Source organism: Aotus nancymaae, unplaced genomic scaffold, assembly GCF_030222135.1.
Source record: "Aotus nancymaae isolate 86718 unplaced genomic scaffold, 86718_ANA_hifiasm-v0.15.2.pri h1tg000115l, whole genome shotgun sequence".
NCBI lineage: Eukaryota > Metazoa > Chordata > Mammalia > Primates > Aotidae > Aotus > Aotus nancymaae.
The window spans coordinates 3,375,610-3,390,278 of NW_026988530.1; the positions used below are offsets into that span (position 1 = coordinate 3,375,610).

General features: G+C 37.8%; 1 protein-coding gene across 4 annotated transcripts in view; it reads left to right on the forward strand.

The window, feature by feature from the left end:
* The window catches only part of GPM6A (glycoprotein M6A), a 379,591-nt gene that overhangs the window by 325,980 nt on the left and 38,942 nt on the right, over nt 1-14,669 (forward strand). For all 4 annotated transcript variants that reach the window (XM_012454691.2, XM_064371043.1, XM_012454693.2 and 1 more), the window contains exon 3: nt 8,907-9,063. In XM_012454691.2, the coding sequence (XP_012310114.2) occupies nt 8,907-9,063 (157 nt within the window). The remainder of the gene's footprint in view (nt 1-8,906; nt 9,064-14,669) is intronic.

A 14,669-nucleotide genomic window follows, 5' to 3' on the forward strand; every position in this document is an offset into this window, starting at 1 on the left:
CCACAGCAGCTCAGCAAAACCTCTGCAGGCAGACAGTGACTAGGCTGCCTCCTCGCTGGGCAGGGCAGCCCTGAAAAAAGGCAGCAGCACAACAGAAACTCATAAATAAAGCCCTAACTCCCCGGGACAGAGAACCTGGGGGACAAAAAAGGGGGTTTATATGTTCTGCCACAGCAGACTTAAACATACTTGCCCAGCAGCTCTGAATGAACAACGGAGCTCACAGCTCAGCACTTGAACTCCTATAAAGGACAGACTGTCTCCTCAAGCAGCTCCCTGACCCCCATATATCCCAAGAGTCACCTCATAAAGGAGAGCTCAGGCTGACATCAGCCGGGTATCCTTCAAGGACAAAGATAGCAGAAGAAGAAACTGGCAGCAATGCTTACTATTCTGCAGCCACTGCAGGTGACCCCCAGGCAAGCAGGGCCTGGAGTGGACCTCAGCAGTCCTACAGCAGAGGGCCCTGACTGGTAGAAGGAAAACTAAGAAACAGAAAGAAATAACTTGATCATCAACAAACTGGACATCCACTCAGAGACCCAATCTGAAAGTCCACAACTACAAAGATGACAGGTGGATAAATACACAAAGATGGGAGGAAACCAGCACAAAAAGGATGAAAACACCTGAAACCAGAACACCTCTCCTCCTTCAAGGGATCACAACTCGTCACAAGCAAGGGAACAAGGCTGGATGGAGAATGAGTGTAATGAATTGACAGAATCAGACTTCAGAAGGTGGGTAATAAGAAACTTCTGTGAGCTAAAAGAACATGTTCTAACCTAATGCAAAGAAACTAAGAACCTTGAAAAAAGATTTGATGAAATGCTAACGAGAATGGACAACTTAGAGAGGAATATAAGTGAATTGATGGAGCTGAAAAACACAACACGAGAACTTTGTGAAGCATACACAAGTTTCAACAGCCAAATTGACCAAGCAGGAGAAAGGATATCAGAGGTTGAAGATCAACTCCATGAAATAAAATGAGAAGGCAAGATTACAGAAAAAAAGATAAAAAGGAATGAACAAAGTCTCCAAGAAATATGGGACTATGTGAAAAGACCTAATCTACATTTGATAGGTGTACCTGAATGTGACGGAGAGAATGAATCCAAGCTGGAAAATACTCTTCAGGATGTTATCCAGGAAAACTTCCCCAACCTAACAAGCAGGCCAATATTCAAGTCCAGGAAATACAGAGAACACCACGAAGATATTCCTCAAGAAGAGCAACCCCAAGGCACATAATCGTCAGATTTACCAGGGTTGAAATGAAGCAGAAAATGCTAAGGGCAGCCAGAGAGAAAGTTCAGATTACCCACAAAGGGAAGCCCATCAGACTCACAGCAGATCTCTCAGCAGAAACCCTACAAACCAGAATTCAACCCTACAATATTCAACATCCTTAAAGAAAGAACTTTCAACCCAGAATTTCATATCCAGCCAAACTAAGCTTCATAAGTGAAGGAAAAATAAAATCCTTTACAAACAAGCAAGCACTCAGAGATTTCATCACCACCAGTCCTGCTTTACAAGAGCTCCTGAAAGAGGAACTAAACATAGAATGAAACAACCAGTACCAGCCACTCCAAAAACATACCAAATGGTAAAGAGCATCAACACAATGAAGAAACTGCATCAACTAATGGGCAAAACAGCCAGCTAGTATCAAAATGGCAGGATCAAATTCACACATAACAATATTAACCCTAAATATCAATGGGTTAAATGCCCCAATCAAAAGACACAGACTGGCAAATTGGATAAAAAGCCAAAACCCATCAGTGTGCTGTATCCAGGAAACCCATCTCACATGCAAGGATACACAAAGGCTCAAAATAAAGGAATGGAGGAAGATTTACCAAGCAAATGGAGAGCAAAAAAAAGCAGGAGTTGCAATTCTCATCTCAGATAAAATAGACTTTAAACCAACAAAGATCAAAAGAGACAAAGAAGAACATTACATAATGGCAAAAGGATCAATGCAACAAGAAGAGCTAATGATCCTAAATATATACAAACCCAATACAGGAGCACCCAGATACATAGAGCAAGTTCTTAATGACTTACAAAGAGACTTAGACTCCCACACAATAATAGTGGGAGACTTTAACACCCCATTGTCAATATTAGACAGATCAACCAGACAGAAAATTAACAAGGATATCCAGGATTGAACTCACACCTGGACCAAGCAAACCTAATAGACATTTACAGAACTCTCCACCTCAAATCCACAGAAAATACATTTTTCTCAGCATCACATCACGCATTCTCTAAAATTGACCACATAATTGAAAGTAAATCACTCCTCAGCAAATGCAAAAGAACAGAAATCATAACAGTCTCTCAGACCACAGTGCAATCAAGTTAAAACTCAGAATTGAGAAACTAACTCAAAACTGCACAGCTTCATGGAAACTGAACAACTGGCTCTTGAATGTTGACTGGTTAAACAATGAAATGAAGGCAGAAATAAAGATGTTCTTCAAAACCAATGAGAACGAAGATACAACATATCAGAATCTCTGGGACACATTTAAAGCAGTGTCTAGAGGAAAATATATAGCAATAAATGCCCACATGAATATGAAGGAAAGATCTAAAATGGACACCCTATCATCAAAATTGAAAGAGCTAGAGGAGCAAGACCAAGAAAACTTGAAACCTAGCAGAAGACAAGAAATAACTAAGATCAGAACAGACATGAAGGAGATAGAGACACAAAAAACCCTTCAAAAAATCAATAAATCCAGGAGCTGGTTTTTCAAAAAGATCAACAAGATAGACAGACCACTAGCCAGATTAATAAAACAGAAAAGAGAGAATAACCAAATAGATGCAATAAGAAACGATAAAGGGGATATCACCACAGATTCCACAAAAATACAAACCATCATCAGAGATTATTACAAACATCTCTATGCACATAAACTAGTAAACCTGGAAGAAATGGATAAATTCCTGGACATTTCCATCATCCCAAGTCTAAACCGAGAAGAAGCTGAACCCTGAATAGACAATAACAATGTCTGAAGTTGAGGCAGCAATTAAGAGCCTACTACCCAAAAAAAGCCCAGGTCCAGATGGATTCACAGCCGAATTCTACCAGACATACAAAGAGGAGCTGGTACCATTCCTTCTGAAACTATTCCAAATCATCCAAAAAGAGGGAATCCTTCCCAAATCATTTTATGAGACCAACATCATCCTGATACCAAAACCCAGCAGAGACTCAACAAGAAAAGAAAACTCCAGGCCAATATCCATGATGAACAAAGATACAAAAATCTCCAATAAAACACTGGCAAACCAATTGCAACAGCACATCAAAAAGCTTATCCACCATGATCAAGTAGACATCATCCCGGGGATGCAAGGCTGGTTCAACACATGCAAGTCTATAAACGTAATCCACCACATAAACAGAACAAAAGACAAAAACCACATGATTATCTCAATTGATGCAGAGAAGGCCTTTGACAAAATTCAACAGCCCTTTATGCTGAAAACCCTCAATAAACTAGGTATTGACGGAACGTATCTCAAAATAATAAAAGCTATTTATGACAAACCAATAGCCAATATCATACTGAATGGGCAAAAACCGGAAGCATTCCCTTTGAAATCTGGCACTAGACAAGGATGCCCTCTATCACCACTCTTATTCAATATAGTATTGGAAGTTCTAGCCAGAGCAATCAGGCAAGAAAAAGAAATGAAGGGTATTCAAATAGGAAAGGAGGAAGTCAAATTGTCTCTATTTGCAGATGACATGATTGTATATCTAGAAGACCCCATCGTCTCAGCCCAAAATCTGAAACTGATAAGCAACTTCAGCAAAATCTCAGGATACAAAATCAATGTGCAAAAATCACGAGAGAGAGATCCAAGATGGCTGATCACTAGCAGCTCGGGCACGTAGCTCCCAGTGAAAGCGCAGAGAACGAGAGGATGCCACACTTTCAGACCAATATTTGTTGCTCACGGACCAGGAGATTCCTGGTGGAGGAGCCCCACGGGTCACCAGAGTGACTCTTGTGGCCAGCACGGCCGTTTTGCTGGCACCTTAGCATGCCAGTTCTTGGTGCAGAGTCTGGAGATCCCCGGGCAGAAAAGCACCATCAATCTTAACACCGCTGTTTTGGCTGACGCAGTGGATTGCTCAGATTTCGGCACTGGGAATCAAAAGTTGGACGTCCGCTCAGAGACCTAGTTGGAGAGTCGGTAATTACAAAGACGACAGAGGGATAAATATATAATGAAGAGAAGAAACCAGCCTAAAAAGGCAGAGAATACTCAAAATCAGAATACCTCTCCCTCTACAGGGGATCGCAATTCCTCATCAGTAACGGAACAAGGCTTGATGGAGAACGAGTGTGTTCCAATAACAGAAGTAGGCTTCAAAATGTGGGTGATAAGAAACTTATGTGAATTAAAAGAACTTGTTCTAACCCAATAAAAGAAACTAAGAATCTTGAAAAAAGGTTTGATGAAATGCTAACGAGAATGGACAATTTAGAGAGGAATATAAGTGAATTGATGGAGCTGAAAAATACAACAGGAGAACTTCACGAAGTATGCACAAGTTTAAACAGTTGAATTGATCAAGCAGAAGAAAGGATATCAGAAGTCGAGGACCAGCTCACTCAACTGTACACCAACTAATGGGCAAAACAGCCAGCTAGCATCAAATGGCAGTATTAAACTTATATATATTCTAATTGGATAAAAAGCCAAAGCCCATCGGTATGCTGCATCCAGACCCATCTCACATGCAACAATACACAAAGACTCAAAACAAAGAGAAGGAGGAAGATTTACCATCCAAACAGAGAGTAAAAATAAACAAATAAACAAAAAGCAGGAGATGCAATTCTCGCCTCTGATAAAGTAGACTTTAAAGCAACAAAGATCAAAAGAGGCAAAGAAGGACATTATATAAGGGCAAAAGGATCAATGTAACAAGAAGAGCTAACGATTCTATAGATCAACCAGACAGAAAATTAACAAGGACATCCAGGATTTGAACTCAGACCTGGAACAAGTAAACTTAATAAACATTTATAGAACTCTCCACTTCAAATACACAAAACATACATTACCACCTCACACCTATTCCAAAAGTGACTACATAATTGGAAGTAAATCACTCCTCAGTAATCGCATAGCATTTCATAGGTTTAAATGAAATATTGGTTAGCTGCTTGTTTGTTATTTTCTTCTCTTATTCCTTCCTATCTACATCATTAAGTATAATTATTGGTATAAAAGTGGTTTTCAATACCCATTACTAAATTGCATTCTAGCCTGGGCAAGAAAGCAATACTCCCATTCTCTCCCTCTCTTTTTCTTCCTTTTTCTTCCTCTTCTTCATTCCTTTTTTTCTTTCTTTCTAAAAAAAAAAAAAAAAAAAAAAATCACAAGCATTCCTATACACCAATAACAGACTTAAAGACAGCCACGTCAAGAATAAACTGCCATTCACAATTGCTACAAAGAGAATAAATAACTGGGAATACAACTAACAAAGCATGTAAAGGACCTCTTCAAGGAGAACTACAAACCACTGCCCAATGAAATAAGAGAGGACACAAACAGATGGAGAAACATCCCATGATCATGCTTAGGAAGAATCAATATCATGAAAATGGCCATACTACCCAAAGTAATTTACAGATTCAACGCTATCCCCATCAAGCTATCAATGATCTTCACAGAACTGGAAAAAACCACCTTAAGCTTCATATGGAACCAAAAGAGAGCCTGCATAGCCAAGTCAATTCTAAGCAAAAAAAAAAAAAAAAAAAGACGAAGCAGGAGTCATCACACTACCGGACTTCAAACTATACTACAAGGCTACAGTAATCAAAACAGCATGGTACTGGAACCAAAACAGAGATATAGACCAATGGAACAGAACAGAGGCCTCAGAGGCAATACCACACATCTACAACCATCCAATCTTTGACAAATCTGACAAAAACAAGCAATGAGGAAAGGAGTCCCTGTTTAATAAATGGTGTTGGGAAAACTGGCTAACCATGTGCAGAAAGCAGAAACTGGACCCCTTCCTACCACCTTACACTAAAATTAACTCCAGATGGATTAAAGACTTAAACATAAGACCTAACACCATAAAAACCCTAGAAGAAAATCTAGGCAAAACCATTCAGGACATAGGCATAGGCAAGGACTTCATGACCAAAACACCAAAAGCATTGGCAACAAAAGCCAAAATAGACAAATGGGGCCTAATCAAACTCCACAGCTTCTGCACAGCAAAATAAACAGTCATTAGAGTGAATTGGTAACCAACAGAATGGGAAAAAATTTTTGCAGCCTACCCATCTGACAAAGGGCTGATACTCAGAATCTACAAAGAACTAAAACAGATTTACAAGAAAAAACAAACAATCCCATTCAAAAGTGGGCAAAGGGCATGAACAGTTACTTTACAAAAGAAGACATACATGAGGCAAACAAACATATGAAAAAATGCTCACCATCACTGGTCATTAGAGAAATGCAAATCAAAACTACATTGAGATACCACCTCACGCCAGTTAGAATGGCGATCACTAAAAAATCTGGAGACAACAGATGCTGAAGAGGATGTGGAGAAATAGGAACACTTTTACACTGTTGGTGGGAGTGTAAATTAGTTCAACCATTGTGGAAGACAGTGTGGCAATTCCTCAAGGACCTAGAAATAGAAATTCCATTTGACCCAGCAATACCATTACTGGGTATATATCCAAAGGTTTATAAATCGTTCTACTATAAGGACACATGCACACGAATGTTCATTGCAGCACTGTTTACAATCACAAAGACCTGGAACCAACCCACATGCCCATCGATAATAGACTGGACAGGGAAAATGTGGCACATATACACCATAGAATACTATGCAGCCATCAAAAACTATGAGTTTGTGTCCTTTGTAGGGACATGGATGAACCTGGAAACCATCATTCTCAGCAAACTGACACAAGAACAGAAAATCAAACACCGTATGTTCTCACTCATAGGTCGGTGTTGAACAATGAGAACACATGGACACAGGGAGGGGAGCATCACACACTGGGGTCTGTTGGGGGGAATAGGGGAGGGATTGTGGGGGGTGGGGAGTTGGGGAGAGATAGCATGGGGAGAAATGCCAGATATAGGTGATGGGGAGGAAGGCAGCAAATCACACTGCCATGTGTGTACCATGCAACAATCTTGCATGTTCTTCACATGTATCCCAAAACCTTAAATGGAATAAAAAAATGTAAATTTATTTCATACTCATTGAATTCACCCAGCAGTCTCAATAAAATATTTAGCATCAACAGGTACTTATATATTGGTGCTGTATTAACTTTTAATTAGAAAGTCATGGTCTCTATCCAAAGAAACGTACATAGTTAATACATTCCCAGTATTAATTATAACCTATTTTTTAGATTAAGTAACTATTGTATAGCATTCAGTTCGTGTTATTGCCACATTTGCGTTTAACTGGCTGTTTCTTCAACTCTGATTACAATGAATGTAAAATGTTCACTGATCATGCAGATATATGTATAATAAATAAATCCCAATGGAATATTTGACTCTAGGCTACACCTAAGACTACAAATATTCCTACAGATTTAAAAGATATTATTTGGAGCATATATGAAATGAATGTTTTCAAAACATGGAAATGCAAATGATCTTAATTTGTAAATAAATTAATTGTTCTTCATCTTATCGAATTTCATTTTGTAGTTACAGAGCTATGGGCAAAGAATAAAATCTATGTATCTATCCATACATCCATCCATTATCCATGTATCAGTTCTGTGTGTGCACATTTCTACATTTTCTAGATAAATGTTTTATTTTAGTCACATGGGCTTTTTTTTTTCAACTGGGCAATCAATTTTAAGACAATGTAAATGTAAGAAAATGAAAAGAACCTTCCCTTGTGACTACAAAAGTATGCCATATTTTGGCTCACACCCAATTCCACAGAATGTCCATTAGCGATTATGCCTAAAAGGCTTCATTTTCAATGTTTATCTGTAAAACCATATCTTTTTTATTATTCACATTATCATTAAGAATACACATGATGTTTATGATGAGTACAAAATAGAATACAACTATAATTGACTATCTGTAACGACAAAATATGGGATTTATATCATTTTATGCAAAACAACTACATCATTCATTATAAAGCTTTCTTCCCCTTTAATGTAAGTTTTGAAAAACAGTGTAACATACACGAATCTTTACATTTGGTATATTGTTCTAATTAGAGGAATTGTATGATGATTATACTGCTTAATAAATGAATAGGCCAGGTGCAGTGGCTCATGAATGGAATCCTAGCACTTTGGGAAGCCAAAGTGAGCTTAAGAGTTCAAACCAGCCTGGCCAACATGGTGAAACCCTGTCTCTACTAAAAAGACACAGGCATGGTGGCACATGCCTGTAATCCCACATACTCGGTGGCTGAGGCAGGAGAACCACTTGAACCCAGGAAGCAGAGGTTGCAGTGAGCCGAGATTGCACCACTGCATTCCAGCTTGGGCAACAGAGCAAGATTCTGTCTCCAAAAAAAAAACTAAAAAACAGAGCAAACTCTGGCTTACTTTGGTGTGAACTAAGGAGGACGGGAGGCAAGAAAAGAAGAGGAAGAAACTTACAAACATGAAAACCCTAACTCTCTTGTCAACAAATATTGGAAGTGGCAGCACAAAATTAGATATATGAAGCAAACATGTTTTTGAAAGCCAACCTCCGTTATGCATGTAAATATTCTATAACTTTCATTCCAAAAGGATCATGAGTATGTGAGAATCAAATTCTGCATAGCAGCAATAAAAAGTTATTGCAATAAATCACTTTGTCTTTTCTCTCAGGATTGACATCTTTAAGTATGTGATCTACGGCATCGCAGCTGCATTCTTTGTGTATGGCATTTTGCTGATGGTAGAAGGTTTCTTCACAACTGGCGCCATCAAAGATCTCTATGGGGATTTCAAAATCACCACTTGCGGCAGATGTGTGAGCGCTTGGGTATGTTGGTTCTCTATATTCAGTATTTAATGTCCATTTATTTAAATAGCACACAGGTGTTTGCATTCATCTTCCAAGAATTAAAGTATTTTTTTAACACAGTAACATTTCCTTCTGTGATGCCTATCTTAAATCTCGATAACGTTATTTTTGAAATTAAGATTATTCCTTGTGAAACATCAGTTTCAAATCCTCAGATTCTATGTAGCACAACTAGTTTTGTTTCTAGAGGTAGCAAAACTGTAGATCGATTTATCAATTTTTTTTCAAAGGGCTTTATGGTTCTCATGAGAATCCCAGAAAAATTCATCTCCAATTTATCAGCAATACATGTGCCTCTCTCCTGTTAAATGTATATCTCTGTATTTTACTGCAAATTTAAGGATAGCTATATCATGTAATTTCTGTTTTCCATTAACTGAATAATTCTAGTAATTTCAGCCTTAAATTTTAATTGATATAATATTTAATGGCAAACCAAATTTATAGTCTTACTCTAGAGTTTTGCAATACAGACAATGCATATCTATTAATGCCTAAGAGTGGTAAAAATAAAAAGTAATATGGTTGAAAGTACTTTTGCCCTTTTATTCAAAATAATTTTCTATAATGAAATGTTGAAGCTTCCATTCTTGACAGACATATTTTACTTTTTTCTAATGTTATGGAACAATGTGTCTAATTATAGCATATAATTCATATTAAGTAAGGTGACTATTACTTATTACTAAATGTTACTTATATTACATGCTAAGTAATATAATACTAATAAGGAATAATATAAATTACTTCAATCTCACAGTAACATTAAAAAATATCTGTTAACCAGCAAACTTTTTAAATTTTAACCTGTTTCTAACACATTTTATTATGCTTCTCAGTGTCAACAGTAACAACAATGTGATGAGATAGTTTACCTGAGTTGTGGGTATTTGTGGTGGTCTCTGGAATTATTTCTTATAAGAATCACCTATTTTTGGTTTGGGACAAAACTTATTGTAATACCCAAAGAGGTAAAATATATGAATAGGAGTAGAACTGGAATCCCAATAATGTGACTAAGAGGCTTTAAACTGTGCCTTATTATTTGAATCAGTAACATCGTATTATAGATCCAGAGAAAGTTAGTTACACAGAGATCTTGGATTAATGAAAAATTAAAACATGAATAATTCATGGTCCAATGTTCAGGGATGCCTAAGCAATTTCTTTAGTAAAAAGGCAAGTTCTGATTGTAAGATTTGTATCTCTTCTACCAATAGAGTATAGTAAATTGAGTTATACAGTAATGGGATTTTTTCTTACTATTGGAACAGTAATGTTGTAATGCCACTGGTGTGCCTTGGCAAGTTACTTACATTTTATGGATCGCAGTTTCCTCATTTACAAAATGAGGATCATTTCTGAAGTTTATTCCAGTTCAACGAGTCTGTGATGCTAAAGCCCTAGTGAAAAAATAGAGATAAGGGGGTCTGAAGGCACATCTTGCCATAAGGTGATAACCCTCTGCCAGGAAAAGGGCAGTCAATTGTGTTATTTCATTCAGAATTTGAAAATTACTTCATAGTAAAAAGAAAAAACAAAGAAGAAGCTGCATATCTGTATATATAGAGAGATGCAGTTGGTTATCTGCTTGCCATTCAAGCATCTTACAGTATATCAAATAGGAATTTTCGAAGCAAAATATGAGCCACGTTTTTTTTTTTCTATAATGGCAACAATTGTGTCACCACTCCCACCCAACAGACCAGAAGGCTGGCAGCAGCTGCGTGGGCTCCTCCAGAGGCAACGCAGCAGGGTGTCAGCCCAGCAAGCTGCCCCACTCACCCCTGTAACACCTCCCTGACACCCCGGAATGAGCAGAGCAGAGGCGGGAGTAGGAGCTGCATTCCCCTGCCTTCTGCAGAGGCAGCAGTGCAGCGGCTGAGGCTGGGAACCATACCCTGTCTGTCCCAGCACTGCCTTCACGAAGAGGACTAGCTCCAAGACTGAGAAGTAAACAGTGGCGGCTGCAGCCATTGCTGCAGAACCCTGCCCTGCTTCCCCTCTGCCAACCATCTGCACACCCCCACCCCAGCTTGCATATCACGCAGGACTTGTAGCTCCATGGAATCGAGGGGAAAAAATATTTATCTTCCACCCTCTCCTGCTACTTATTTCCATTGTACTGCTGCTGCTTTTTTTTTTTTTTTTTTTTCATTTATAGGCAGATTGTATCTTATGGTCCACCTTATTATGTTCAAAGTGAACCTGTTAACCTGTTTGCCTGTGTTCCATAGCTTTAAGTGTGTCTGGCTTTTGAAGGTATCTCAGTTCAACTCTACTTGGAATATTGAATAAACTAAAGGGTGGAATTTTCTCTTTTGCAACAAGTATATTATATAAAAATCTTCCTTAGTTAATACTAACAGAAGCTTGTTATTCTGTCCCTGTTTCTCTCTGCTGCATAAAGAGGAAAACCGTTACTAATTGAAACTACATCAGCAAAAATGCAATTAATTTTGAAGCAGCAGGCCAGGCGCGGTGGCTCAGGCCTGTAATCCCAGCACTTTGGGAGGCCGAGGTGGGTGGATCCGGAGGTCAGGAGTTCGAGACCAGCTTGGCCAACATAGTGAAACCCCGTCTCTACTAAAAATACAAACATTAACCGGGCATAATGACACGCGCCTGTAGTCCCAGCTGAGGCTGGAGAATTGCTTGAACCTGGGAGGCAGAGGTTGCAGGGTTGCAGTGAGCTGAGATCACGCCACAGCTCTCCAGCTTGGGTGACAGAGCAAGACTTGTTCTCAAAAAAAAAAAAAAAAAAAAAAAAAAAAATTGAAGCAGCATTGTATCACTGAATGGAGAGTGATAATCAATATTCCCTTTACTTAATGAATGCCTGTGAAAGCATAATTTGATCTGTATTCTGTGTTTCCTCTCATGCAAAATAGTCCAATTCAAGTTGGTTACAACATTTTCATGCTATCATTCAAAATCCAGAAATTGAGGCACATAAAACATAAAACCACAATATTAAATTTTGAGGGTGAAAATGATTATTAACTACTTTATTAAAACATTATACAAAGTTCTTAAAATATTTTAAGAAACAACATGTGTTTACCTCAAATATTAAATGGCACGAAATTGAGTACATTCAAATACATGTTATTGAATACAATAAACATAAACTAATTAAGTTTAATGTAGAAATATTTTCTTTAACCATATTTTATTATTAAAATTTAAACCAAAACATATTTATTCTATTGCAACTTAGGAGACATTCAGTGTGTCACATTTTGAAATATTGGGATGATTTTTGCACCCATCCCCAATTTTCTTATTTCTATAAATTGTCGATTGCTGCTATGACATCATCATGGATCTCAGAATTTATCTATACTTCTTCTGACATTTAGATTTTTAAATGCAACACTTTTGAAGTAATAGATTTCCTAAATGTACTAAACTCTATGGAATGTTTAATAAATTTAGTTTCCATAAGTTTACCTGCTCTGAGAGTTAAAACAATAACATTTGAAAGTGTTTTCACTAGTTTGCTAATGCTACCACAACAGAGTACTATAAAGTGGATGGCTCAAACAACAGAAATTCATTGTCTCACGGTTCAGGAAGCTAGAAGTTTGAGACCAAGGTGTTACGAGGGTGGATTTTTTTTCCTGAGGGCTGTGAAGAACACCCTGTTCCATGTTTCTCCTTTACCTTCTGGTAGGCTGCTGGTAATTTTTGACATCCAGTGGTTTATAGAAGTACCACCCATCACTGCCTTCACATTCATATGGTGTTTTTCCTGCCTGAAAGACTGTGTCCCAATTTCTTCCTTTTTATGAGGACAGCAGTCATATTGAAATAGAGTCCACCCTAATGACCTAATTTTTTTCTTTCTCAACTCCTTAAAGATCAATAAAGTCAATCTCTGAGATACTAGTGGTAGAATTTTATCATGTGACTTTTGTGAGGACACAATTCAACTCATAACAATCTTATTATAACAGCAATGTGCTTCCATATGCAATTTTTTTTTTTGAGACAGAGTCTCCCAGGTTGGAGTACAGTGGCGTGATCTCAGCTCACTGCAACCTTTACCTCCCGGGTTCAAGCGATTCTCCTGCCTCAGCCTCCTGAGTAGCTGGGATTACAGGCACACACCACCAACACCCAGCTACTTTTTGTATTTTTAGTAGAGATGGTGTTTCACCATGTTGGTCAGGCTGGTCTCGAACTCTTGCCTTCATGATCCACCCTCCTCGACCTTCCAAAGTGCTGGGATTCAGGCATGAGCCACCGCAAGCGGCTCTCGTATACAATTTTTAAAGCAACAAAATTGACTGATTGCTATTGTTACCCTGTTTCAGAGATACACATAAAAGGTTGACTATCCTAATCTGACAATCCCAAATCTGAAATGCTCCAAAATGTAAACCTTTTTGAGCATCAACATGATGCTCAAAGGAAATGTTCATTGGCACATTGCAGATTTGGGGTATGTGGATTTGGATGTTCAACCAGTAACTCTAATGCAACTCTTACACAATCTGAAAAAATCTGGAATTCAAAACACTTCTAGCCCTAAACATTTCAGATAAAGGATATTCAACCTTTATTCTATTTGTGTAGTTTAAGACACCCGTCTTATTAGCATCATGTGTTGGTAGATTTCACCAAAGTATAATTAGACTATTTTTAAGACATACTCTGTATAATTATCTTAAAATCTATTCTGTATGTTATAACTCACAGCTCCATTTCATAGCTTAAAGTCAAATTTTGGTACTAACAATAAGTTCAGTAATATTAATAGGAAAAATTTGTTAGGCACTTACATATGCCCATACTGTAACTATTATACTAAATTGTAGGACATTGAATCCTTCGGTAAACTATGTCATGTAGATACTAGAATTGTCCTCATTTCAGAGATAAAGAAGCTGCCACCTGGAGAAGTTGATTGACTTGCCTGGGGTACATGATGGGTGATGAAGTCAGATTTGAATTCAAGTATCCGGCACAGAGTCCATGCCACTAACTTGATGATTAGGTCTTCCCTTCCATTTTATGGTTTATTTGGGTTAATTTAATAGGACAGTTATCTGTTCACAGGGTCTTTTGTAACTTGACAGTCATTTTCTGTTTTGCTTCTTAGTAAGATCATTCATTGGTCATTGGAAAGCTTTTAATTACAGAGATGTCCTCATTTTCACCTTTGCTTTTATTGACAATCATGAATTGCCTCTTTTTACAAATACAAGAATACCCTGCAGGATGTGAAAGAAATTGGTAGTCTAAGATTCTTTTCTGTGACTAACAGACTTTTGATAACTAGCTGTAAGAAGGCCTAAGATAAATTTCTAAGTATTGTAAAGAAACTCTGCATTCTAGACTTTCCCTAAAATTTAGTCCTTTTAAAAATAAAACACACACACACACACACACACACACACACACACACAACATTTGAACCCAAATAGTGGAAACAGAATTTCTAGAATGAAGCCTTGCCTCTTTCTAGGAAACTCCAAATCTAACATGGGGAAGGCAACATCATTTTTTCTCAGATTTTAACAATAGACTTTAACTGGTTTCTTAGTAGGGAATAGTTG